Source organism: Aquarana catesbeiana, linkage group LG10 (assembly GCF_042186555.1).
Source record: "Aquarana catesbeiana isolate 2022-GZ linkage group LG10, ASM4218655v1, whole genome shotgun sequence".
Classification (NCBI taxonomy): domain Eukaryota; kingdom Metazoa; phylum Chordata; class Amphibia; order Anura; family Ranidae; genus Aquarana; species Aquarana catesbeiana.
Window position 1 is genome coordinate 230,077,787 of NC_133333.1, and position 27,549 is coordinate 230,105,335.

Consider the following 27,549-nt stretch of genomic DNA (forward strand, 5'->3'; position numbering starts at 1 on the left):
TAAACGGGTGACCCCGCCCCCCTCTGACCCCCTGGGAAAGCCATAGGGATATCCCCATGTGTCAGAGGGGGGCGGGGTCAGCCAGGAACATCACGGTGTGGCCCCACCCTCAGTTATAAAAGAACTATCACAAGAACAGAAGCATCACATAGCGGGAGACTCTCATTGAGGCGGATCATCCGGAGGACGAAATGGGGAAGATGCTGGAGGAGAAGACCGGAGGAAGATGCCGGAGGAGAAGACCGGAGGATGAATCAGAGGAATATAGAAGAAGAAGCTGGGGAAGAACAAGATGGAGGAAGAAGAAGAAAACCGAAGGAAGACCAGAAGAAGATGGAGGAAGAAGCGGGGAAAGAAGAAGACATTAATAAAGGAATTGTCAAAAACCGGCTATTGTCTTTTTTAACATTTTTGACACTTTTTTTGTGAAATGGTAGGAGTACAACCATTACCAATTCACACGGAGGGCGGGATCTGGGGGTCCCCTTGTTAAAGAGGGCTTCCAGATTCCGATAAGCCCCCCGCCCGCAGACCTCCACAACCACCGGGCAAGGGTTGTGGGGATGAGGCTCTTGTTCCCATCAACATGGGGACAAGGTGCTTTGGGGGCCACCCCAAAACACCCTCCCCATTTTGAGGGCATGTGGCCTAGTACGGTTCAGGGGGGCACTCTCTCGTCCCCCTCTTTTCCTGCGGCCTGCCAGGTTGCGTGCTTAGATAAGGGTCTGGTATGGATTTTTGGGGGGACCCCCACACCATTTAAAAAAAAAATTTGCGCGGGGTTCTCCTTAAAATCCATACCAGACCTGAAGGGTCTGGTATGGATTTTGAGGGGGACCCCCAATCCATTTTTTTTTTAATTTTGGCACGGGGTTCCCCTTAATATCCATACCAGACCTGAAGGGCCTGGCATGGAATTTAGGGGGACCCCCAACCATTATTTTTTTATTTTGGTTCTGGGTTCCCCTTAATATTCATACCAGACTCAAAGGGTCTGGTAATGGACTGTGGGGGAATCCCATGCCGTTTTTTTTCAATGACTTTTATGTGTATTGCAGAGACCCGACAATTCATTAATAGCCACATGAGAGGTTGACCGCGCTGAATTGTTATTCAAAGTGTGACAGCGCTGAAAGCTGAAAACTGGCCTGGGCAGGAAGGAGATAAAACTACCCAGTAAGCAAGTGGTTAACCATTTCAGCCCCGGAAGAATTTATCCCCTTCCTGACCAGAGCACTTTTTGCGATTCGGCACTGCGTCGCTTTAACTGACAATTGCGCGGTCGTGCGACGTTGCACCCGAATTGACATCCTTTTTTTCCCACAAATAGAGCTTTCTTTTGGTGGTATTTGATCACCTCTACGATTTTTTTTTTTGCGCTATAAACAAAATAAGAGTGACAATTTTGAAAAAAACACATTATTTTTTACATTTTGCTATAATAAATATCCCCCAAAAATATATAAAAAAAAATCCTTTCCCTCAGTTTAGGCCGATACGTATTCTTCTACATATTTTTGGTGAAAAAAAAATCGCAATAAGCGTTTATTGATTGGTTTGCGCAAAAGTTATAGCATTTACAAAATAGGGGATAGTTTTATGGCATTTTTATTAATAATGGCGGCGATCAGCGATTTTTATTGTGACTGCGATGTTATGGCAGACACATCGGACACTTTTGATACATTTTTGGAACAATTGTCATTTATACAGCAATCAGTGCTATAAAAATGCATTGATTCCTGTATAAATGACACTGGCAGTGAAGGGGTTAACCACTAGGGGGCAGGGAGGGGTTAAGTCAGTACTAGGGAGTGATTTCTAATTGTAGGGGGGATGGGCTAGCTGTGTCACTACTCTGATCACTGCTCCCGATGACACTTGCCACTAGGCAGAACGGGGAGATGCTGTTTACATCAGCATCTCCCCGTTCGTCCTCTCCGTGAGGCGATCGCGGGTATCCCCGCGGCGATCGAGTCTGCGTTACCCGCGACCCCACTCACAGTGCCCCCGGCCTGCGCGCGCGCCGCCGGCGGCGTGCACGCAATGGCACGGCGGGAAATTCAAATGGACGTACCTGTAAATCCATTTGCCCAGCTGTGCCATTCTGCCGACGTACAACAGCATGCGCCAGTCAGGAAGGGGTTAAAGGGAACACAAAGGGAACAAATAGTGGGGAAATATAGCTGCCATCTAGGACCCATCCCTGCCGTCCTGTACAACACTTATCAATTTAATCTCTTCTATATTTTTTCTCCTCACAAACTTTTAATAATGTTTAGGTATTGAACCTGATCATGTACATTTTTTAATGTTTTCTAATATATTGTCCACACACTGTATCTGATATTGTATTTTTATATAATCTTTATCCATATTCTGATGACTCACAGTAAATGTCCTGAAATGTGTTGGTTATCAATAAATAGATAAAAAGATATTTTGTATACATAAGAGGTTTACAATATTGCTCCAAGACAAGTCAACACACATTTATATTCTGAATGATCTTTATTAAGATAGCGATATTTGTTAACACAATTTAGCACAGATTAATGCAAAATAACATTGCTGACTTTAGTGCAACTGCTGTGACTTCTGACTGCCATTAGTAGTTCATTACATAATTCTATTTGGCTCTATTTGGCTCCAATCATCTACTCCCCTTTGCGTCCTACAATGAATAGAACAGCTTTATAATCAGCAAGATCGCTGACATTGCGTCTCCTCTGCACTGAATAGTATTCAGTGACTAAACCCACCTTACCAAAGGCGTTTTTCACAAACTCCTCATTACATTTAAAACAATGGAACCGTTCTGCTCCAACAAACCAGTAAGTTGCATCTACTAGCGAAATAAGTAACAGTTGGCCTCCGGGTTTTAGCAGCTTTATTGTCTTCTCGAGATTCTTCATGTATGCATCTTCATTTTTACTGATCATTTCCAGTATCCCCGCACTGAAAATACAATCAGCAAGTGGTAGTAGCACCGGGGAAGATATGTTTTCCTGTTCAAAATTACATTTCAAAATCTGCTTGATGGATGACCTTAGGCGCATTTCTTTCTCCTGAAGTTGATCTCTGAAAGAAAGAAAAAACATAATATGGACATTACATGAAATATTTCAATATAAAGTGATATGGTGTGATAAGCAATTGTGCTAAAATTCAGTTAGACTGTAATTTGACAAGTTAAAATAAAATTGTCATACTAGTGTAGCACTACCCCCGTAGGAGTTGCTAATGGCAGGGTTCCCCACTACTACACAGCCAGTCACACAGCATTTGCTTCTTGTAGCCAGACACAGTGATCAGACCTTTGGCTTGTGTTTTTGTTGTTTTATTAGTGGATGATAACTTGGATTGGGTAAGGGCAGGGCCGTCTCAATAGCATCATTGGCCCCTGGGAAAAGTAATTCACTGGGGCCCCTACCAGCTTTTCTCAATTTATGCACCTACTTTCAAGAAATAAAGTATAAATAGTTCAAAGAATTAAACATATATTCATTAGCACTTTAAATAAAATTGATTTTCCAAAAAGAAAAACATTCCATAGATCAAAGAATTATCAACACAAAGGGCACAGTGCAGTGGGGAATGCAGAAGTGCACAGTACAGGAGGGGTCAGGAGGGGTCAGGAGGGCACAATATTAGGATCAGGAGGGCACAGTATAGGTTCTGGGACGCTTCCCGGGACACGGCCATCTCAGGACAGTTTAGTAAAAAGCATGAATGTCCCAAACAGTTGGCAAATATGATGTAATGCAAGATTATTGCAGGGCCACATGCACATGGGGCCCCTGGGCAGTGCCCAGAAGTGCCCTTGCAATAAGATGGCCCTGGTTAAGGGATTATGGAATACCCAACTTGAAAATGTCCAACAATGAAAACCAGGGACAACTTCCTCCCTATTTACAGATTCCTCTTCTTCCTTCCACCTGCACAAACTTGGTTCCATTGTACAGCTCCTGCCGGTTCACTCCTGGGGGGAACTAACAGTCCCTAGTTAGTTCAGCAATAGCCCATTACATTAAAGATCAATAATTGGCACAAGATTATAAAAGGGAAGAACATGGCCCTATTTATAGTATTGTCCACTGGTGTCTCAGAACAAGTTTACACATACACATATTAGGGGCACATAATTAACACATAAGGTCATTAGGAATTGTCAATAAAAGCATTTACATCAGTGTCAATATTCAACCCATAAGGTGCATAAGTCTTCAATTTATGAATCCAAGTCATCTCTAATTTGTATATCTCTCTCACTAATAAACTCCCCCTCCTATGGGGCAAAACTTATCTATACCCAAAAAGATTGTTTTATCGTGAACAAGTAAATAGTGCTTGGACACTGAGTGATTCTTAAAACCAATTAAAATGTTAGTAATATGTTCGTTAAGGCGAACTTGAAGGGGCCGTTTGGTTTGACCCACATATTGCAGGCTACAAGGGCACTGCAACATGTATACAACCCCCTCTGTAGCACAAGTGATAAATGGTTTTATCACTTTTGATTCCTGTGTGCTGGTGGAGGTAAAGGTTGTGGTCCGTCTGTGGGAACATGCACTCAACGAACAAACTCTGCAGCGTCTACATTGATAGAACCAAGTTAGTTGATTAAAAAACTGGGTTTTGGAGTTGGTTGGTTCAAAATATTTGGGGCTATATGATTCCTCAAAGAGGGTGCCCCTTTGAAGACAACTTGAGGTGTCTCTGGTAACGCCTCTCTGAGCACCCCATCACTTCTAACCACATACCAATGTTTATAGATTAAATTCTTGACACTGTTATGCTGCACGGAATAGGTGGTCACAAAAGGAACCCCAAAAGAAAGGTCCTCATTTGCACGTGGTCCTCTTTCTACAAGCAAATCATCTCTATTAACCTATTTGATGGTATTCAAAGTCCTACATAGGGATTCTCTTGAATATCCTTTTTCCAAAAATCTACCGTAAGAACTTCTGCTTGCACTAAAAAATCAGACTGGTTAGAACAGTTCCTTTTGAGTTGGAGATATTGGCTTTTAGGGACCGACTCTAACCAGGGACGATGATGACAACTGTCCACAGGTATAAAGGAATTTCTGTTGGTTTCTTTAAAAAAGTGGACGTGACCACTCTATTACCATTAACAGAGATCTTTAGGTCCAAAAAATGAATCTCACTTTGGCTCATCTCATAGTTCAACCGAATGCCTCTCTGGTTGGTGTTAAGGGAGGACAAAAAATTCTCCAAGTCCAGATGCTCACCATCCCACAGGAGGAGGATGTCATCTTTGTACCTAGCCCACAAAACCAATTGGGGTATATCGTGGGCATAGATGACATCCTCCTTCCATTTGGCCATAAATAGGGATGAGCTTCGAGTTCGAGTCGAACTCATGTTCGACTCGAACATTGGCTGTTCGCAAGTTCACCGAACAGCGAACAATTTGGGGTGTTCGCGGCAAATTCGAATGCCGTGGAACGCCCTTTAAAAGTCTATGGGAGAAATCAAAAGTGCTAATTTTAAAGGCTAATATGCAAGTTATTTTCATAAAAAGTGTTTGGGGACCTGGGTCCTGCCCCAGGGGACATGGATCAATGCAAAAAAAAGTTTTAAAAACGGCCGTTTTTTCAGGAGCAGTGATTTTAATAATACTTAAAGTCAATCAATAAAAGTGTAATATCCCTTTAAATTTCGTACCTGGGGGGTGTCTATAGTGTGCCTGTAAAGGGGCGCATGTTTCCTGTGTTTAGAACAGTCTGACAGCAAAATGACATTTTGAAGGAAAAAACTCATTTAAAACTACCCGCGGCTATTGCATTGCCGACAATACACATAGAAGTTCATTGATAAAAACGGCATGGGAATTCCCCAAAGGGGAACCCCGAACCAAAATTAAAAAAAAAAAATGACGTGGGGGTCCCCCTAAATTCCATACCAGGCCCTTCAGGTCTGGTATGGATATTAAGGGGAACCCCGACCAAAATTTAAAAAAAAAAATGACGTGGGGTTCCCCCTAAATTCCATACCAGACCCTTCAGGTCTGGTATGGATTTTAAGGGGAACCCCGCGCCAAAAAAAAAAAAAAAAACGGCGTGGGGTCCCCCCAAAAATCCATACCAGACCCTTATCCGAGCACGCAACCTGGCAGGCCGCAGGAAAAGAGGGGGGGACAAGAGTGCGGCCCCCCCTCCCTCCTGAACCGTACCAGGCCACATGCCCTCAACATTGGGAGGGTGCTTTGGGGTAGCCCCCCAAAACACCTGTCCCCATGTTGATGAGGACAAGGGCCTCATCCCCACAACCCTGGCCGGTGGTTGTGGGGGTCTGCGGGCGGGGGGCTTATCGGAATCTGGAAGCCCCCTTTAACAAGGTGACCCCCAGATCCCGGCCTCCCCCTGTGTGAAATGGTAAGGGGGTACTGTACCCCTACCATTTCACGAAAAAAGTGTCAAAAATGTTAAAAATGACAAGAGACAGTTTTTGACAATTCCTTTATTTAAATGCTTCTTCTTTCTTCTATCTTCCTTCATCTTCTGGTTCTTCTGGCTCTTCTGGTTCTTCTGGTTCTTCCTCCGGCGTTCTCGTCCAGCATCTCCTCCGCGGCGTCTTCTGTCTTCTTCTCCTCGGGCCGCTCCGCACCCATGGCATGGGGGGGAGGCTCCCGCTCTTCTCTTCTTCTCTTCTTCTTTTCTTCTTTTCTTCTTTTCTTCTCTTCTTCTCTTCTTCTTCATTTTCTTCTCCGGGCCGCTCCGCAATCCATGCTGGCATGGAGGGAGGCTCCCGCTGTGTGACGGCGCTCCTCGTCTGACAGTTCTTAAATAACGGGGGGGGCGGGGCCACCCGGTGACCCCGCCCCCCTCTGACGCACGGTGACTTGACGGGACTTCCCTGTGGCATTCCCCGTGACGTCACAGGGAAGTCCCGTCAAGTCACCGTGCGTCAGAGGGGGGCGGGGTCACCGGGTGGCCCCGCCCCCCCCGTTATTTAAGAACTGTCAGACGAGGAGCGCCGTCACACAGCGGGAGCCTCCCTCCATGCCAGCATGGATTGCGGAGCGGCCCGGAGAAGAAAATGAAGAAGAAGAGAAGAGAAGAAAAGAAGAAAAGAAGAAAAGAAGAAAAGAAGAAGAGAAGAAGAGAAGAGCGGGAGCCTCCCCCCCATGCCATGGGTGCGGAGCGGCCCGAGGAGAAGAAGACAGAAGACGCCGCGGAGGAGATGCTGGACGAGAACGCCGGAGGAAGAACCAGAAGAACCAGAAGAGCCAGAAGAACCAGGAGATGAAGGAAGATAGAAGAAAGAAGAAGCATTTAAATAAAGGAATTGTCAAAAACTGTCTCTTGTCATTTTTAACATTTTTGACACTTTTTTCGTGAAATGGTAGGGGTACTTATGTACCCCCTTACCATTTCACACAGGGGGGGGGCCGGGATCTGGGGGTCACCTTGTTAAAGGGGGCTTCCAGATTCCGATAAGCCCCCCGCCCGCAGACCCCCACAACCACCGGCCAGGGTTGTGGGGATGAGGCCCTTGTCCTCATCAACATGGGGACAAGGTGTTTTGGGGGGCTACCCCAAAGCACCCTCCCAATGTTGAGGGCATGTGGCCTGGTACGGTTCAGGAGGGAGGGGGGGCCGCACTCTTGTCCCCCCCTCTTTTCCTGCGGCCTGCCAGGTTGCGTGCTCGGATAAGGGTCTGGTATGGATTTTTGGGGGGACCCCACGCCGTTTTTTTTTTTTTTTTTGGCGCGGGGTTCACCTTAAAATCCATACCAGACCTGAAGGGTCTGGTATGGAATTTAGGGGGAACCCCACGTCATTTTTTTTTTTAAATTTTGGCCGGGGTTCCCCTTAATATCCATACCAGACCTGAAGGGCCTGGTATGGAATTTAGGGGGACCCCCACGTCATTTTTTTTTTTTAATTTTGGTTCGGGGTTCCCCTTTGGGGAATTCCCATGCCGTTTTTATCAATGAACTTCTATGTGTATTGTCGGCAATGCAATAGCCGCGGGTAGTTTTAAATGAGTTTTTTCCTTCAAAATGTCATTTTGCTGTCAGACTGTTCTAAACACAGGAAACATGCGCCCCTTTACAGGCACACTATAGACACCCCCCAGGTACGAAATTTAAAGGGATATTACACTTTTATTGTTTGACTTTAAGCATTATTAAAATCACTGCTCCTGAAAAAACGGCCGTTTTTAAAACTTTTTTTTGCATTGATCCATGTCCCCTGGGGCAGGACCCAGGTCCCCAAACACTTTTTATGACAATAACTTGCATATAAGCCTTGAAAATTAGCACTTTTGATTATTCATGTTCGTGTCCCATAGACTTTAACGGTGTTAGCATGTTCGAACAAACTTTTTTCCTGTTCGCATGTTCTGGTGCGAACCGAACAGGGGGGTGTTCGGCTCATCCCTAGCCATAAAGAGGTTCGCCAAACTGGGGGCATATTTAGCCCCCATAGCAACCCCCATAACCTGTCTGTAAAAATTATTGTCAAACCAGAAATAATTGTGAGAGGCAGCGTATTCCAATAAATCCATCAAAAACAACACCTGGTTTTGTGGGAGTCCAGAATCCTTATCCAAAAAAAAACCTTACTGCCTCCAAGCCCAGTTCATGTGGGATTATGGTATATAAAGATGTCACATCTGCAGTGACTAACCACATCCCAGCTGTGACCTGGACTGTGGAGAGCAATCTGATAATGTGCCTAGAGTCCTTGACATATGAGGGCATCTTTTGAACGAGGGGTTGTAAATAAGAATCTATATATCTGCCCACCCGGGAGGTTAGTGAATCAATGCCACTAACAATGGGACGTCACGGGGGACAGACAGGATTCTTATGAATTTTAGGTAAATAATAAATGGTGGGTGTACGTGGGGCTCTGGGAACTAAAAACAATCCCTCCTTTTTATTGAGGATCCCCATTTGACAACCACTAGTTACAATAATCTCCAATTCTTTCAGGTATTTATTTTTAGGGTCTGAAGGGAGCAATGCATAGGTATCACGATCATTTAAGATCCTGTATATCTCGGTCATGTAGTCATGTCGATCTAGAACCACAATCCCACCTCCCTTATCAGCTGGCCTTATAACTAAATCACTATTTTTACAGAGATGATCAATACCTTCCTATAATGTTTTATTTAGTCTGGCTTTTTTGACCTCCAAAGGGTCTAGATCTCTAAGCATAACATCCCTGAAAACCCACAATGCAGGAGCCAATGTGCCAGGGGGATTGAATAGTGAAGCATTAGATAGCCCCGAATTAACAAATTCAACATCTCTCACCGTATTGTCCCTGATCGGATTATTGATCATATATCGCTTAATGCTTAATTTCCTGACAACTTTATGGATATCCATATAAGTATGAAACTTATCAAGCCTGGTAGGCAGGACAAATTTAAGACCCTTATCAAGGATAGCTTTCTCTGAATCAGTTAACACTTTAGAGCTAAGATTAAAAATCCCCGTACCTACTACTTTTTTGGCCTTTTGAGCTGCTCGTATCCGCCTCCCCCCTTTGTTTCCTCTCCTCTTTCACCTTGCCTTTTGACTGGGTTTGTGAAAACCCCAACTGGTCTGTTCAATAGGAGCAGATGCCGCTCGAGGGGGAATATATCCATTAGGGGCTGGATGGAATGGAGTAAGGGTGGTCACTCCATTAGGGTGATAGGGTTGGGGCAATCAAATGAAAAATTACCCTCAGGGCCTTCCCTATCTGTAAGCAGAAAGAAACTATTGGATGTAGGGATTGTAGCTTCCCATTCAGATTCAGCACCTGAATATCCCAATCCTGGTGACTGGTAGCCAAAATAACCGTTAGATCTATGATTCCATACCTCTTGATGGCCTACACTATAACCTCTACCCCGTTGGTTATAGTGGGGCCCCCCGCTATATACAGCCAATATCCTAGCGCAGCTTTTTTAACATTATTGGACTTTCTGTGTTATCGCACTGTATGCTGCTGCTTGTCTATAAGTCTATCCATTCAATTGATTTTTTTCTAGTGCGATACCCTCCTTTGCATATTACTGTTTACGATACATTTATTGCAGCTGGTCATATTTGTATGAATCATACATCATAACACTTCATCGATAATCTATGTGATACTATGTGGTATTGCTTTTTGGCATACTATTGTTTATGATATGCTTACTGTAGCTGGTGTTCCTATTTACATTGCATATCAAAACACGTCATTGAGAACTTATAAATTAACATAACATTTCATTGAAAATCTATATGATATTATGTGTTATTGCTTTTTGGGTATACTATTGTGTATGATACGCTTACCATAACTTGTATTTCCTGTTTATATTGCATATCAAAAATACTTTATTGGAGATTTATATGATATTGCCTTATTATGGATATCTTTGAATTTCGGGCCAGCAAGGTAGTCAAAATTGATGGTGTTTTTGAAGCATATAAAGAGGATGAGAGTGACCTGGGAGGGATTTTCATGAGGCTAAAAAATCTCATGAAATCTGAAACCCACACCAAATGGGACATAGCTTATTTAGAGACCTACATTAAACACTTGATGGTCCCTAGGAGCCTTGGGTGGGGTATTGCCCCATAAAAAGGGGACACGGATTTGGAGGGATGGTTCAATTATTTTAACCAAGCAGGGGTCTCTTTCCTTTGTTTTTTGGTTGAGAGGAAGACAATTAAACTAGCCAAATTGGATGAAGAGCTTGGTGGTTTCATTTGTTAAAAAGGGGCAAATTTTATAGATGTTACGGAGGTGAATTCTACAAACTTTTGACAACAATTAGATTTGAGGCTGAAATGACAAGTCAGAGTCTAGCATTACACCTAGTACCTGGTGTGAGGGGAGGGACTGATGGTTGCATTGTTGATTTTGATGGAAAGTCGTGGAGGGGGGCACCGGTGGGGAGGAATATTAATAGCTCAGTTTTACAGAGATTTACTTTAAGGAAGTGGTGCAACATCCATGCTGATATGTCAGTTAGTACGTTAGTAATGCGAGAGGAGACTGAAGGAGTGAGGTGAGGAGTAGATAGATAGATTTGGGTGTCATCAGCGTATGAGTGGTATTGGAAGCCGTGGGCGGTTATCAAGTGACCAATGAAAAATTCCTTTAAATATAGTGCCTGGGGTTCCCCTAAATGTGCCCTTCAGATCTGGTATGGATTGGGAGGGGAACCCCACACAAAAAAAATGGTTTAGGTTCCCCCCAAAATTCATACCAGACCCTTATCCAGGCATGCAGCCTGGTAGGTCAGGAAAAGGAAGGAATGAGCGAGTGGCCCCACTCCTGAAACATACCAGGCCACATGCCTTCAACATGGGGGGTGGGTGCTTTGGGCAGGGGGACTCTGTCCCCCACCCCAAAGCACCTTGTCCCCATGTTGATGGGGACAAGGGCCTCATCCCCAAAACTGTGGCTGGTGGTTGTGGGGGTCTGCAGGCGGGGGGGCTTATCGGAATCTGGAAGCTCCCAGATCCCACCCCCCATGTGAAAACCTAAAAAATTGTCTCCCTCAATGTAAATCCATGGTCAATAACTCCTCCCACCAACCCAAAAAAAAAAAAAAAAAACACTCCTGGGACAGCCTCCCGCTGAATGCCTGCTCTGCTCTTTAGCATCTCTTATATAGGTAAGGAGCGGAGCCACCTGGCTATGTCACTTGGTGTCACCGCCCTCTTATGACTTCATGGACTGGTGCATGCTGCGCCTGTGATGTCACAAGAGGCCCCTGGGTAACGTAGACAGGTGGCCCACCCCTTACCTATATAAAAAATGTCAAAGTGCAGATCAGCAGGAGGCCATCCCTGGAGGCATAGCGATTTCAATTTATTGTTATTTTTTGGGGTTGGCGGTGTGGCGGGTGGCGTGATTGATGATGGATTTACAATGAGGGACACCATTTTTTTATTTTTTAATAAGGGATTTCAAAAATACTTGTTTTTATTACATTTTGACACTTTTTTGGTGACTGGGTAGTGTTACTATGTACCCGATACCCATTCACATTTGGTAAAGGGGGTTTCCAGATTCTTATAAGCCCCCCGTCTGCAGACCTCCACAACCAATGGCCACAGTTGTGGGAATGAGGTCCTTGTCCCCATCAATATGGGGGCAAGGTGCTTTGGGGTGGCCCCAAGGCACCCACCCTTCATTTGAGGGCATGTGGCCTGGTATGATTGGGGGGAAGCTCACTCGCCCGCCCTTTCCTGACCTGCTGCTGCATGCCTGGATAAGGGTCTGGTATGGATTTTGGGGGGAATGCAGGCCTTTTTTTTATTATTTGGTGTGGGGTTCCCCTTCAAACCCATACCAGACTACAACATTTTTTATGCAAAGGAGGGTACCGCGCTAGAAAAAAAATCAATTGAATGGATAGACTTATAGACAAGCAGCAGCATACAGTGCAATAACACAGAAAGTCCAATAATGTTAAAAAAGCTGCGCTAGGATATTGGCTGTATATGTCCACAAAAATGATATGAGAACAAGAAAGATCCTTTGAATTGTTTATATCCTTAATATCACCGTAGTGCTCACACACAAATGTAAAAAGTGCCCGACCACCGTAGCTGTAGATTCTGCTTACCAGAAGGCAAGCTTAAAAGGTCGATGGCTATAACCCCAGCCTAGGCCTCTAAGCTTGCAGATGACCACAATAGGGATGGTGATTCAAATGGTACAGATCGCTCCCTCTGTCCCGCTATAGTGTTCGTTCACTCAATATGGTACTTGTAAAATTTGAGTTATCACTGTATTAATAACTATATTTCAATAATTCATATTGATGAAAAAAGCTCCAAGAAAAATCTGTTAAGTTCTCATGTAAAAACTCCAAAATTGATTTAATAATAAAATAGAAAAAGGTTACAAAAACAATGTCAAAATGTAGAATATAAAAATAGATTACTCTTAAAATGAAGTTTAAATCAGATATGTCTGTGTGTAAAAGTAGCTTCAATGTCTTGAGATGTGTGTGTGAATGTGTCTTCATGGAGAGCTGAAGTGCATGTCTGCCAAAAACTTCTGTTACAAGCTATTCTACTCCTAAATAGGGATGAGCTTCGTGTTTGAGTCGAACATCGTCTGTTCGGTCGTTCGCCGAATTGCGAACAATATGGACCGCTCGCGCCAAATTCGAGTGGCGCGTCACGGCCCATAATTCACTGCGGCATCGCAGTGCATTGCTGGCTGATGATTGGCCAAGCATGCACTATGACCCGCATCTTGGCCAATCACATCGCCGTCTGTACAGAGAGCTGTAATTGTCCAAAGCCAGGGTGGCCCTCCCCCCTGTGTGAAATGGTAAGGGGGTACAAAAGTACCCCTACCATTTCACAAAAAAACTGTCAAAAAAATTAAAAATGACAAGAGACAGTTTTTGACAATTCCTTTATTTAAATGCTTCTTCTTTCTTCCTTCTTCTATCTTCCTTCGGTTTCTTTCTCCATCTTCTTCTTCTTCTGGTTCTTCTGGTTCTTCCTCCGGTGTTCTTGTCCGGCATCTTCCTCCGCAGCGTTGGCGTCTTCTTCCCTTCTTCTCCTCCTCCGGCCGCTCCGCATCCATGATGGCATGGAGGGAGACTCCCGCTGTGCTTCTCTCTTCATCTTCTTCTCTTCATACTCTTCTCTTCATCTTCTTGTCTTCATCTTCTTTTTTGGGCCGCTCCACATCCATGATGGCATGGAGGGAGGCTCCCACTGTGTGACGCTTCTCTTCTTCTGACGATTCTTAAATAACGGGGGCGGGGCCACCGGTGATCCTGCCCCCCTCTGATGCATGGTGACTTGATGGGACTTCCCTGTGGCATTCCCCGTGACGCCACAGGGAAGTCCCGTCAAGTCACCGTGCGTCAGAAGAGATGGATGCGGAGCGCCCTGAAAAGAAGATGAAGACAAGAAGATGAAGAGAAGAAGATGAAGAGAAGAGCGGGAGCCTCCCTCCATGCCATCATGGATGCGGAGCGACCCGAGGAGAAGAAGGGAAGAAGACGCCGATGCCGTGGAGGAAGATGCCAGACGAGAACACCGGAGGAAGAGCCAGAAGAACCAGAAGAAGAAGAAGATGGAGGAATAAACTGAAGGAAGATAGAAGATAGAAGAAAGAAGAAAGAAGAAAGAAGAAAGAAGAAGCATTTAAGTAAAGGAATTGTCAAAAACTGTCTCTTGTCATTTTTAACATTTTTGACAGTTTTTAAGTGAAATGATAGGGGTACCCCCTTACCATTTCACACAGGGGGGAGGTCCGGGATCTGGGGGTCCCCTTGTTAAAGGGGGCTTCCAGATTCCATTAAGCCCCCCCGCCCGCAGACCCCCACAGCCACTGGCCAGGGTTGTGGGGATGAGGCCCTTGTCCTCATCAACATGGGGACAAGGTGTTTTGGGGGCTACCCCAAAGCATCCTCCCAATGTTGAGGGCATGTGGCCTGGTACGGTTCAGGAGGGGAGGGGCTGCTCTCTCGTACCCCCCTCTTTCCCTGCGGCCTGCCAGGTTGCGTGCTCGGATAAGGGTCTGATATGGATTTTTGGGGGGACCCCACGCCATTTTTTTTTAAATTTTGGCTGGGTTTCCCCTTAATATCCATACCAGACCTGAGGGGCCTGGTATGGAATTTAGGGGGACCCCCCCACGTCATTTTTTTTTTTTTAATTTGGATCGGGGTTCCCCTGTGGGGAATTCCCATGCCGTTTTTATCAATGAACTTTTATGTGTATTGTCGGACCAGCAAATTCATTAATAGCTGCGAGAAGTTTTAAATTTTAAACTTTTTTTCCTTTGAAATGTCATTTTGCTGTCAGACTGTTCTATACACGGGAAACATGCGCCCCTTTACAGGCATACTATAGACACCCCCCCCAGGTACGAAATTTAAAGGAATATTACACTTTTATTGTTTCACTTTAAGCACTTTTAAAACTTTTTTTTGCATTGATCCATGTCCCCTGGGGCAGGACCCAGGTCCCCAAACACTTTTTATGACAATGCCATGAATATAAGCCTTTAAAATTAGCACTTTTGATTTCTCCCATAGACTTTTAAAGGGTGTTCCGCAGCATTCGAATTTGCCGCGGACACCCCAAATTGTTTGCTGTTCGGCAAACTTTCGAACAGCCGATGTTCGAGTCGAAGCTCATTCCTATTTACAAATTAGTGTAGTGTGACCTCTGCACAGTGTTCAGCTAAAGCTACAAGTTAGTGTTGTGCGACCTCTGCACTGAGTTCAGCTAAAGCTACAAGTTAGTGTAGTGCGACCTCTGCACAGTGTTCAGCTAAAGCTACAAGTTAGTGTAGTTCGACCTCTGCACAGTGTTCAGCTAAAGCTACAAGTTAGTGCAGTGCGACCTCTGCACAGTGTTCAGCTAAAGCTACAAGTTAGTGTAGTGCGACCTCTGCACAGTGTTCAGCTAAAGCTACAAGTTAGTGTAGTGCGACCTCTGCACAGTGTTCAAGCTAAAGCTGCCTGTAGAAGGTTGGTGGTATTTTCCTGATCCTATCACTACCGCAGGCAGCTACATTATTTAAACGTTAGTGTAGTGCGTCCTCTGCACAGTGTTCAGCTAAAGCTACAAGTTAGTGTAATGCGACCTCTGCACAGTGTTCAGCTAAAGCTACAAGTTAGTGTAGTGCGATCTCTGCACAGTGTTCAGCTAACGCTACAAGTTAGTGTAGTGCGACCTCTGCACAGTGTTCAGCTAAAGCTACCTGTAGAAGATTGGTGGTGTTTTCCTGATCCTATCACTACCGCAGGCAGTTACATTATTTACAAGTTAGTGTAGTGCGACCTCTGCACAGTGTTCAGCTAAAGCTACAAGTAAGTGTAGTGCGACCTCTGCACAGTGTTCAGCTAAAGCTACAAGTTAGTGTAGTGAGACCTCTGCACAGTGTTCAGCTAAAGCTACAAGTTATTGTAGTGAGAACTCTGCACAGTGTTCAGCTAAAGCTACAAGTTAGTGTAGTGCTACCTCTGCACAGTGTTCAGCTAAAGATACAACTTAATGTAGTGCGACCTCTGCACAGTGTTCAGCTAAAGCTACCTGTAGAAGGTTGGTGGTGTTTTCCTGATCCTATCACTACCGCAGGCAGCTACATTATTTAAACGTTAGTGTAGTGCGTCCTCTGCACAGTGTTCAGCTAAAGCTACGAGTTAGTGTAGTGCGACCTCTGCACAGTGTTCAGCTAAAGCTATAAGTTAGTGTAGTGTGACCTCTGCACAGTGTTCAGCTAAAGCTACAAATTAGTGTAGTACGACCTTTGCACAGTGTTCAGCTAAAGCTACCTGTAGAAGATTGGTGGTGTTTTTCTGATCCTATCACTACCGCAGGCAGCTACATTATTTAAACGTTAGTGTACTGCATCCTCTGCACAGTGTTCAGCTAAAGCTACAAGTTAGTGTAGTGCGACTTCTGCACAGTGTTCACCTAAAGCTACAAGTTAGTGTAGTGCAACCTCTGCACAGTGTTCAGCTAAAGCTACAAGTTAGTGTAGTGCGACCTCTGCACAGTGTTCAGCTAAAGCTACAAGTTAGTGTAGTGCGACCTCTGCAAAGTGTTCAGCTAAAGCTACCTGTAGAAGATTGGTGGTGTTTTTCTGATCCTATCACTACCGCAGGCAGCTACATTATTTACACGTTAGTGTAGTGCAACCTCTGCAAAGTGTTCAGTTAAAGCTACCTGTAGAAGGTTGGTGGTGTTTTCCTGATCCTATCACAACCGCAGGCAGCTACATTATTTAAACGTTAGTGTAGTGTGTCCTCTGCACAGTGTTCAGCTAAAGCTACCTGTAGAAGGTTGGTGGTGTTTTCCTGATCCTATCACTACCACAGGCAGCTACATTATTTAAACATTAGTGTGGTGCGTCCTCTGCACAGTGTTCAGCTAAAGCTACAAGTTATTGTAGTGCGACCTCTGCACAGTGTTCAGCTAAAGCTACAATTTAGTGTAGTGCGACCTCTGCACAGTGTTCAGCTAAAGCTACCTGTAGAAGATTGGTGGTGTTCTCATACTAATAATACTACAGCATATAATTCTAGAGAGAGGGGCGGGGAAAGGGGGAAGGGATCTTCGGTATAGACTACCGGAAGGAAAAGAGGTTACCTATAGCAATTAATGGTCAGTACATAGAGTGATAATATCAAAGGTAACAATTTATTAATCCATTGTAAAATCACCTGGGTGAGGTGGAACATACAAGTGTAGGTTAATGCACTATAGAAAACAAAAGACTCCAAATCAAGGCTTGCTAAAAATGAACTGACAGACACGACAAAAAACACACACAATGAACACTACGGCACAAACACTGTCCGTACTGATATATGCTGCTTGGCAACAGGGAGGTCAGATAAAGTCAAGACAATCAATTGCATGCCAGTGCTGAATAAGGGCCAGTGTGGAATTTAGTGGGATATGTTGCCGAGAAGCATATAAGTGGAGTGGGGGAGGGGGGAGGGGAGCCAGGATGGGAATGAGATGGTAGCCAAGGGGATGGCTGGGCTAGTCCTGTTGGAGAAAATGGTCCGTTGAGGTAGAATACAGTCAGGGTGGTTCGCAGCAATGGGGCTAGAAGTATAAACACAATGAAGTCCAATCATGTAATATGAGCAGTGATAATTAGTCCGAATTGCTTAGTATGAGACTTAGTATTCACCGTTCAAGAACGGTCTTCAGAGCTATACATTGAATGCTATGAAGTGCGGTGTGGGATACTTCAGTATGGCACAGGTGGAGACCAGTAGTATGCATGCAGCTGTATAATATCCCCGGCATGGATTGCTCCATGTCCCTCCCCTTCTTCCCCCAAGGTTTTTAATAATACTACAGGCAGGCAGTTGATTTTGCTAGCTGCAGTATCAGTATCAGTAGATGAAGGCAGTAACGTGAGCACGGACAGAGGGGGTGCCCAAGAAGGACAGAAATCTGGCAGTCATGTTGCCCCTGCTGCAGCATACTGCCAGGTTTGCTCCAGTGATGAGGAGGGAGGGGATGATGAGGTCAAAGACTCCACGTGGGTGCCCGATAGGAGAGAGGAGGAGGAGGAGGCACATCACCAACGAGGCAGGATGCCCTCCAGGGGCCAGCTTAAGGGCAGCACACTGACTGCATCACACCGCAAAAGCTCCACATGTGCAGGGCACTGCTGTCTCTGTGCATTATTCCAAAAGTTCTTTGGTGTGGGCCTTTTTTGAGATGAGTGCATCAGATCACAACGCTGCTATTTGCAACATATGTCTCAAGCGTATCTTGCGTGGCCAAAACATCTCTCGCTTGGGCACCACATGCTTGACCAGACATATGTTGACCTGCCATGCAGTTCATTGGCAAGCGTACCTAAAAGACCACACCAAAGAAAAAAGAAGACCTCTCCTTGCTCCTCATCAGCTGAGATCTCCAACCCCACTATACCTTCAGTCCCCTCTGAGACCTGCACTGAGAGGAATGAAGGTGTAGAATTAGGTGTGTCACAGCCAAGTACTTGTGGGCAATCTGCTATTGGTACACCAATGTCAGATTGTACCAGGCAAATTTCCCTGTCCCAGCTGCTGCACTGCCGAAAAAAGTTCGCTCCCAGCCATCCACATGTCCAGCAGTTGAATGCTAGCTTGGCAAAATTGCTAGCACTTCAACTGTTAACTTTTCAGTTGGTAGACTCTGCCCCTTTCTGTGAGTTTGTGGAATGTGCAAATTCCTCAGTGGCAGGTACCCAAATGCCACTTTTTCTCATGGAAGGCGATTCCGGCTCTCTACCGGCCTGTGGAAGGCAAAGTCCATGCCTCGCTGGACAGGGCGGTCAGTGATAAGGTGCATATTACCGCTGACTTATGGTCCAGCAGGCATGGACAGAGACATTACCTTCGCAGCGCATTGGGTGACTCTGCTGGCAGCTGGGAAGGATGCAGGACAAGGTGCAGTAGTGTTTGAGGTTGTTCCGCACCACACCTCCAAAATTCTACTACTGGTGATTCTGACACACCTCTCTCCTCCACCCCTTCCTCCCTGGCCTCTTCCTGTGCTTTGTCCTCGGAACCAGCGGTGCTCCGTAGGCGTTCAAGGGGCTACGCAAGTACGCAGGCCAAAAGATGCCATGCGGTGCTTGAGCTGGTGTGCTTGGGGGACAGGAGTCACACTGGGGCAGAGGTTCTGTCAGCTCTGCAGGGGCAGGTTCAGAGGTGGTTGACACCACGCCAACTTAAGACAGGAATGGTGGTTTGCGACAATGGCATCAACCTCCTCTCCGCCCTCCGACAGGGACAAATGACCTATGTGCCCAGTTTGGCTCACGTCCTTAACTTGGTGGTGCAGCGGTTCTTGGGCAGGTACCCAGGCTTATAGGATGTCCTGAGGCAGGCCAGGAAAGTCCGTGTGCATTTCCGCCGGTCATAAAATGCCAGTGCTCGGCTGGCTGACCTCCAAAAGGAATTTAACCTGCCCAAGAACCGCCTAATCTGTGACATGCCCACCAGGTGGAACTCAACGTTGGCCATGCTGCTGCGGCTGCACATGCAGCAGAGGGCCATCAATGAGTACCTGTGCGACTATGGCACCAGGACAGGGTCAGGAGAGCTTGTTTTTTTTTCCCCACGCCAGTGGGCCATGATCAGGGATTCATGCACTGTCCTGTCACAATTTGAGGAGGCCATGAAGATGGTGAGCAGTGACAGTGCATGCATCAGTGACACTGTCCCTCTTGTCCACCTGTTGGAGCACACGCTGCGTAGAATAATGGACAGGGCACTTGAGGCAGAACAGAGGCAGGAAAAGGAGGACTTCCTTAGCTCTCAAGGCCCCCTTTATCCAGACAATGTTCCTACATGCCCGCTGATCACACAGGAAGAGGACGAGGAGGAGGAAGAGGAGGATTGTGTCAGCATGGAGGTGGAGCCTGGCACTCAGCATCAGCAGCAGTCTTTAAGGGATCATTTACAGTCCCAAGAAACCCATGGACTTGTACGTGGCTGGGAGGAGGTGGCTGCGGATCATGTCGTCCTTAATGACCCAGAGGACTCCAGACCGAATGCTTCAACAAGCCTCCCTGATCCTGCAAAGCCTGCGGAAGGATCCTCATATTTGTTGTATCAAGAAGAGGGATCAATACTGGCTGGCAACCCTCCTTGATCCACGTTACAAGGGTAAACCGAATATTTTTTTTTTAAATGTCAGATCCCTTCAAGACTGCCTATGCTGATGCTGAGTGACTATCTTGTTATGCTGAGTGACTATCCTCTTCCTCCTCAATGATTATGCTGATAGCTTGTAAGAATATTTTTGGTTCTGGGCGCAGTGGCTAAGGCCCAATTTTTCAGCCCGTTTAACAGGGGCGTGTAATTACAATTTTTGATGCAATACTTTGCAGCAGGGCTTGTTCCTGCGCTCCAACTAAAGTATCTGTGAGGGGTTGCAGTGTTGTGGCACCAGCACCAGTGCCTAAGGCCCAGTTTTTCAGGCCCTGTTCAACAGGGGTGTGTAATTACAATTTTTGATGCAATATTTTGCAGCAGGGCTTGTTCCTGCGCTCCAACTAGAGTATCTGTGAGGGGTTGCAGTGTTGTGGCACCATCACCAGTGCCTAAGGCCCAATTTTTCAGCCCCTGTTTAACAGGGGTGTGTAATTACAATTTTTGATGCAAAACTTTGCAGCAGGGCTCGTTTCTGCGCTCCAACTAAAGTATCTGTGAGGGGTTGCAGTGTTGTGGCACCAGCACCAGTGCCTAAGGCCCAATTATTCAGCCACTGTTTAGCAGAGGCGTGTAATTACAATTTTTGATGCAATATTTTACAGGAGGGCTCATTCCTGCGCTCCAACTAGAGTATCTGTGAGGGGTTGTAGTGTTGTGGCACCAGTGCCTAAGGCCCAATTTTTCTGACCCTATTCAACAGGGACATGTAATTACAATTTTTTATCTAATATTTCACAGCAGGGCCCGTTTCTGCGCCCACCAAGAGTAACTGTGAGGACTTACAGTGTTGTGGCACCAGCACCACCACCACCAAAGGCCCAATTTTTCTGACCCTGTTCAACAGGGGCATGTAATTACAATTCTTGATCTAATATTTCACAGCAGAGCCCGTTCCTGCACCCACCAAGAGTAACTGTGAGGGCTTACATTGTTGTGGCAACACCAACACCTAAGGCCCCAATTTCTGCAGAGTATATAGGGCAGGCCCCTACTTTCAAACATCCAACATACAAACAACTCCTACTTGCAAACCCAAGGAGACAACAGGAAGTGAGATGAAATCTACCCCTAGGAAGGGAAATTCTCTTCTGTAAGAGTTAATATGGGAAAAACGTGTCTCCTTTCCACTGATGCTTTATCACCAATCCTTGTTTCACTAAAAACCCCAAATTGTCAATTGGGACAGAAAGTGAGGTAAAATCTTCTGAAGAGGTGCACAGACAGCAAAACAAATGTCACAGGGGTGATAACCCTTCCCTATGTTTTCCAAGAAGCTTAAAAATAGATTTTTTGGCTGGAGCTACACTTTAAAAATGTACCAGTTCAAAATTACAAACATTACAAACTTAATATCCATACAAGACCCAAAGGGCCTGGTAATGGACTGGGGGGGTACCCATGCCATTTGTCTCCACGATTTTCATCCATATTACCGGGACCGGACATTACATGAAAGCCGTAAGCAGTTTTAAATGACTTTTATTCCTTTAAAAATGTCATTTTGTGCAGGGACTGTTCTAAGCACGGGAAACACGTGCCACTTTACAGGCATACTATAGACACCCCCCAGGTACGATATTTAAAGGAATGTTTCACTTTTTTTTCACTTTAAGCATCATTAAAATCACTGCTCCCGAAAAAATGGCCGTTTTTAAAACTTTTTTTGCATTGATACATGTCCCCTGGGGCAGGACCCGGGTCCCCAAACCCTTTTAGGACAATACCATGCAAATTAGCCTTTAAAATTAGCACTTTTGATTTTGAATGTTCGCGTCCCATAGACTTCAATGGGGTTCTAAAGTATGCGCAAATTTTCGGTCCGTTCGCAGGTTCTGGTATGAACCGAACCGGGGGGTGTTCGGCTCATCCCTACTCCTAAAAAAACAACCCCTCCCTTCTCCTATCCAGACTGCTTTTAAAAGGTTAGTATTTCTTATAGTCCCCCAGAAAAGACCTGGGAACTTTGAATTTCACTCCCTCCAACATTCCTAAGGGTGGGGCTATGAACTATGTGAGAGTAGCTAAAATAAGAATCATTTAACTTACAATATAGACATTTCCTTTAAACATATAAAATCCTACATATCAGTATATATATATATATATATATATATATATTTAAAATGCAGTGTTCTTATTAATATCCTAATCAAGAAATATAGTAATTTAAAGAAACAGCTTATATTCTTAACATACTGGAACTTTGTGTCTTTGGAAAAGACTGTAACCTTTTCTCTTACGATGGAGGAGGTGAATTGTCGACTTACTCTAAATTATATTTATATGTGAGATGAAGTTCTCCCAAGAAATGCATATGAAGCCTATATCAGCATAAACTTTTACGAGTATAAAAACCTCATATAACTTCACCTTTTCCATATATAGAAGATTAATAAATTATATAAATGTATCCATGTCCATTATTCTCAGACCCAAACATTCATAAATATTGATTTCTAACAGTACTCAAGAGAAGAAAGAACTGGCCATAGTGTAATAACGTCTGAACATAGTTTATTAAAATATAGTATTGCACTTACAGTTAAAAGAAGTTTGCATCACATAAAAAAATGCCGGCCAGCTTAAACAAAATGGAGCCCGTCCTCCTACTCCGATCGCGTGGTGATGTCACTACGTGCCTTTCTTCAGACGCGTTTTGTCATCAGCAGACGTTGTCAATGGGGAACAGGCAGCGTAGTGACTCACCACCTTAAATAAGGAACCCAAGCCTCGCTCTGAGTCACGAGTACACGGACCAAGGGACGTCATATTAGGTGTGGGCAAATATCCCATACTAACGAGAGCGGGGATAATTACATCCACACGCCCCAACAGAGACCATTATCAACCATAAGACCTAAAACATAAGACAATCAATATGACTAACATATGAAAATAATAAAAGCTCAATGTGAATCTACCAATGGATTTAATGTCTGGCTAATATAATATTGGTGTGTTCTTGAATGTGCTACACATTACTAAGCACACCCTATGTGAATTGTGTTTAGTGAAAAATAAAAAAGTGACGTGAAATGGCGATACATTCGAAATTATATAGTGTTTAAATAAATAATAAATGTAAAAATAAGACTATAATATAGATAATAAAATTATATAACAAACTAGATTATTGTACTAATTGATAATACAAGTGTAAACCCAATTACATCCATATGTCTATTGAGTAGCTTATATGAATTTAATATATGTGACATATGGATTAAACATAATAAATACATAATAAATAGTGTAAAAATAAGACTATAATATAGATAATAACATTATATAGCAAACTAGATTATTGTACTAATTGATAATACAAGTGTAAACCTAATTACATCCATACATCTATTGAGTAGATTATATGAATTTAATATATGTGACATATGGATTAAACATATGGATTAAACATAATAATGTAATGGAGTGAAAAAAAAGAAAAGAAAATATAAAAAGTAAAAATATTATAGTGTCACAAATAAATTAATGATACTAACTTTTTCATATAAGGTAGGTCAATTCAGGCCTAAATGGATTGATTTCTAATTAAAAGGTTAAGATATCCTCTATTGACAATAAGAATTATATATATAAAGATCAATAATTGGCACAAGATTATAAAAGGGAAGAACATGGCCCTATTTATAGTATTGTTCACTGGTGTCACAGAACAAGTTTAAACATACACATATTAGGGACACATAAATAACACATAGGGTCATTAGGAATTGTCAATAAAAGCATTTGCATCAGTGTCAATATTCAACCCATAAGGTGCATAAGTCTTCAATTTATGAATCCAAGTCATCTCTAATTTGGATATCTCTCTCACTAATAAACTCCCCCTCCAATGGGGGCTAAACTTATCTATACCCAAAAAGATTGTTTTGGAGGGGTCCTTATTGTGAACGTGTAATAAGTGCTTGGACACTGAATGATTCTTAAAACCAATTAAAATGTTAGTAATATGTTCGTTAAGGCGAACTTGAAGGGGCCGTTTGGTTCGACCCACATATTGCAGGCCACAAGGGCACTGCAACATGTATACAACCCCCTCTGTAGCACAAGTGATAAATGGTTTTATCACATGTGATTCCTGTGTGCTGGTGGAGGTAAAGGTTGTGGTCCATCTGTGGGAACATGTACTCAACGAACAAACTCTGCAGCGTCTACATTGATAGAACTCAGTTAGTTGATTAAAAAAACTGGGTTTTGGAGTTGGTTGGTTCAAAATAATTGGGGCTATATGATTGCTCAAAGAGGGTGCCCCTTTGAAGACAACTTGAGGTTTCTCTGGTAACGCCTCTCTGAGCACCCCATCACTTCTAACCACAATCCAATGTTTATAGATTAAATTCTTGACACTGTTATGCTGCACGGAATAGATGGTCACAAAAGGAACCCCAAAAGAAAGATCCTCATTTGCATGTGGGCCTCTTTCTACAAGCAAATCATCTCTATTAACCTCTTTGATGGTATTCAAAGTCCTACATAGGGATTCTCTTGAATATCCTTTTTCCAAAAATCTACCTGTAAGAACTTCTGCTTGCAATAAAAAAATCAGACTGGTTAGAACAGTTCATTTTAAGTCGGAGATATTGGCTTTTAGGGACCGACTCTAACCAGGGACGATGATGACAACTGTCCACAAGTATAAAGGAATTTCTGTTGATTTCTTTAAAAAAGTGGACGTGACCACTCTATTACCATTAACAGAGAAATTTAAGTCCAAAAAATTAATCTCACTTTGGCTTGTCTCGTAGTTCAACCGAATGCCTCTCTGGTTGGTGTTAAGGGAGGACAAAAAATTCTACAAGTCCAGATGCTCACCATCCCACAGGAGGAGGATGTCATCTATATACCTAGCTCACAAAACCAATTGGGGTATATCGTGGGCATAGATGACATCCTCCTCCCATTTGGCCATAAAGAGGTTCGCCAAACTGGGGGCATATTTAGTCCCCATAGCAACCCCCATAACCTGTCTGTAAAAATTATTGTCAAACCAGAAATAATTGTGGGAGGCAACGTATTCCAATAAATCCATCAAAAACAACACCTGGTTTTGTGGGAGTCCAGAATCCTTATCCAAAAAACTCCTTACTGCCTCCAAGCCCAGTTCAGGTGGGATTATGGTATATAAAGATGTCACATCTGCAGTGACTAACCACATCTCAGCTGTGACCTGGTCTGTGGAGAGTAATCTGATAATGTGCCTAAAGTCCTTGACATATGATGGCATCTTTTGAACGAGGGGTTGTAAATAAGAATCTATATATCTGCCCACCTGGGAGGTTAGTGAATCAAGTGTTATCTCTCGCCTTGACTATTGCAACTCCCTTCTCATTGGCCTGCCTCTCCATAGGCTATCCCCTCTTCAGTCTATCATGAATGCTGCTGCTAGACTTATCCACCTTACCAACCGCTCAGTGTCTGCTAACCCTCTCCTCCAATCTCTACACTGGCTCCCAATCACCCAACGAATTAAATTCAAAATACTAACCACAACATACAAAGCCATTCACAACACTGCCTGAGCTACATCACCAATCTTGTCTCCAAATATCACCCAAATTGTCCTCTCCGCTCTTTTTAAGACCTCCTACTCTCAAGCTCTCTCATCTCCTCCTCTCATGCTCAACTCCAGGATTTCTCCAGAGCCTCTCCCATCCTCTGAAACTTGCTACCTCCACCTGTCCGACTATTCCCTACTCTTGCTACCTTCAGGCGGCGATCCCTGAAAACTCATCTCTTCAGGAAAGCCTATAACATCTCTAACTAATCTTTTACCACTTCCATCAGCTCATTCCCCACAGTTACAACCTTTTGTACCACCTGCCCCACACTATTAGATTGTAAGCTCTTCTGAGCAGGGCCCTCTTAATCCTCCTGTATCTTATTGTATTATAACTGTATTGTCTCCCTTTTATATTGTAAAGCATTGCGTAAACTGTTGGTGCTATATAAATCCTGTATAATAATAATAATAATAATTTTTATTGTTGCACTTTGAGCATAATTAGAATTGCTGTTCCTGAAAAAACAATAGTTTTTTTAAAAACATTAAGGATTCATGTCCCCCAGGGCATGTATGGATGGCTAATGGGTATGTACAATTATAGAAAACTGCAATCCTTGTGGTTATATACTGTGATCTGTCTCAACATACCTACAAAGACTGCTGCCAAATTGTGATCTTTCATATCCAACACATCTTTTCTTAAATGGTTTTAACTGTTTGTCATCTAGTTTGTGTTAAGAGAAATGTGAATAAAGATTTGTATATTTTTGAAATATATATTTGTAAATGTAATTGTCCTTCAGGGGATATCTCTAATAGGGCATGATTATATTGATAAGCAGGGCTTTTTTCATTGGGAACGCGGGGGAACGCAGTTCCGGCACCTCCTGGGCTGACTGTATGTAATGGCAAGGGGTGCTGGGGTGTGCTGCAGGGTATTGATGCTCACTGCTGGGGGATCTATGGGGATCTATTTTTGCAGGGGGGGTCTATTGTTGCTGAGGTCTATTGTTGCTGGTGGGGGACCTATTGTTGCTAGGGGTGGGTCTTATGTTGCTGGGGGGGGTCAGTTGTTGCTGAAGGAGATCTACTGTTGGGGGAGCGGTTTATTGTTGATGGCTGCCAGAGAGTCTATTAATGCTGGCTGTGCAGAGATCTGTTGATGTTTCTGGGAGTCTATTGTTGCTGGGGGGGTATTTTGTTGTGGGTGGTACATTGTTAGTAGGGGGATCTATTGTTGCTGGCTGAAGGGGATCTATTTTACTGCTTTTCTTGATATCATTACCAACTTCCATACAAATTACTTAGCATCACAAAATGATACTTGGTTCTGTATTGTCTAAAAGGGGCAGCACTGGGAGGTGGGTAGGGGATGGAACCAAGGGACGGTGCTCGGAGGTGGATAGGGGCGGGAAAAAGAGGTGACTCAGAAAACGGGAGTTCCTGCACCTATTGTCTGAGAAAAAAAAGCCCTGTTGATAAGTTTTTATTCCACTGTCTGGGACACATTTATAGACCATATAGGAAAACAAAAACTCAGTCCAATCAATTCAGGTGCAAAGCAAATTTTAAGTTTTCTTCAAAGTGGCCTGGATATGAACTAGGGGGTAATACTTTGAGAGTTCATATTTTGGCCATGTCAGCATTCTCAGCAACCAGACAGGCTCTTCATCCAATTGTAATTCTAACGCCTATATGATGAGTAGACCTTAATAGGAGAGCTTTGGAACATTGTGGGATTTGAATGTTGTTTTTTAAGATACCAACTGAAGCACCCTCCTAGTTAGGTTGCTAATAGGTTTAGGTAAATTTAGTTTTTGGCTCCTCTGTAGAGTGGAG

General features: G+C 43.9%; 1 protein-coding gene across 2 annotated transcripts in view; it reads right to left on the reverse strand.

Annotated features, from left to right (window-relative positions):
- Positions 1-2,579: 2,579 nt before the first annotated feature.
- LOC141111260 (indolethylamine N-methyltransferase-like) overlaps positions 2,580-27,549 on the reverse strand; it is a 73,766-nt gene continuing 48,796 nt past the window's right edge. The window contains exon 3 of one of the 2 annotated variants that reach the window (XM_073603404.1): positions 2,580-3,081. In XM_073603404.1, the coding sequence (XP_073459505.1) occupies positions 2,658-3,081 (424 nt within the window). In that variant the 3' untranslated portion in view covers positions 2,580-2,657. The remainder of the gene's footprint in view (positions 3,082-27,549) is intronic. The other variant, XR_012236405.1, reaches the window with a different exon arrangement.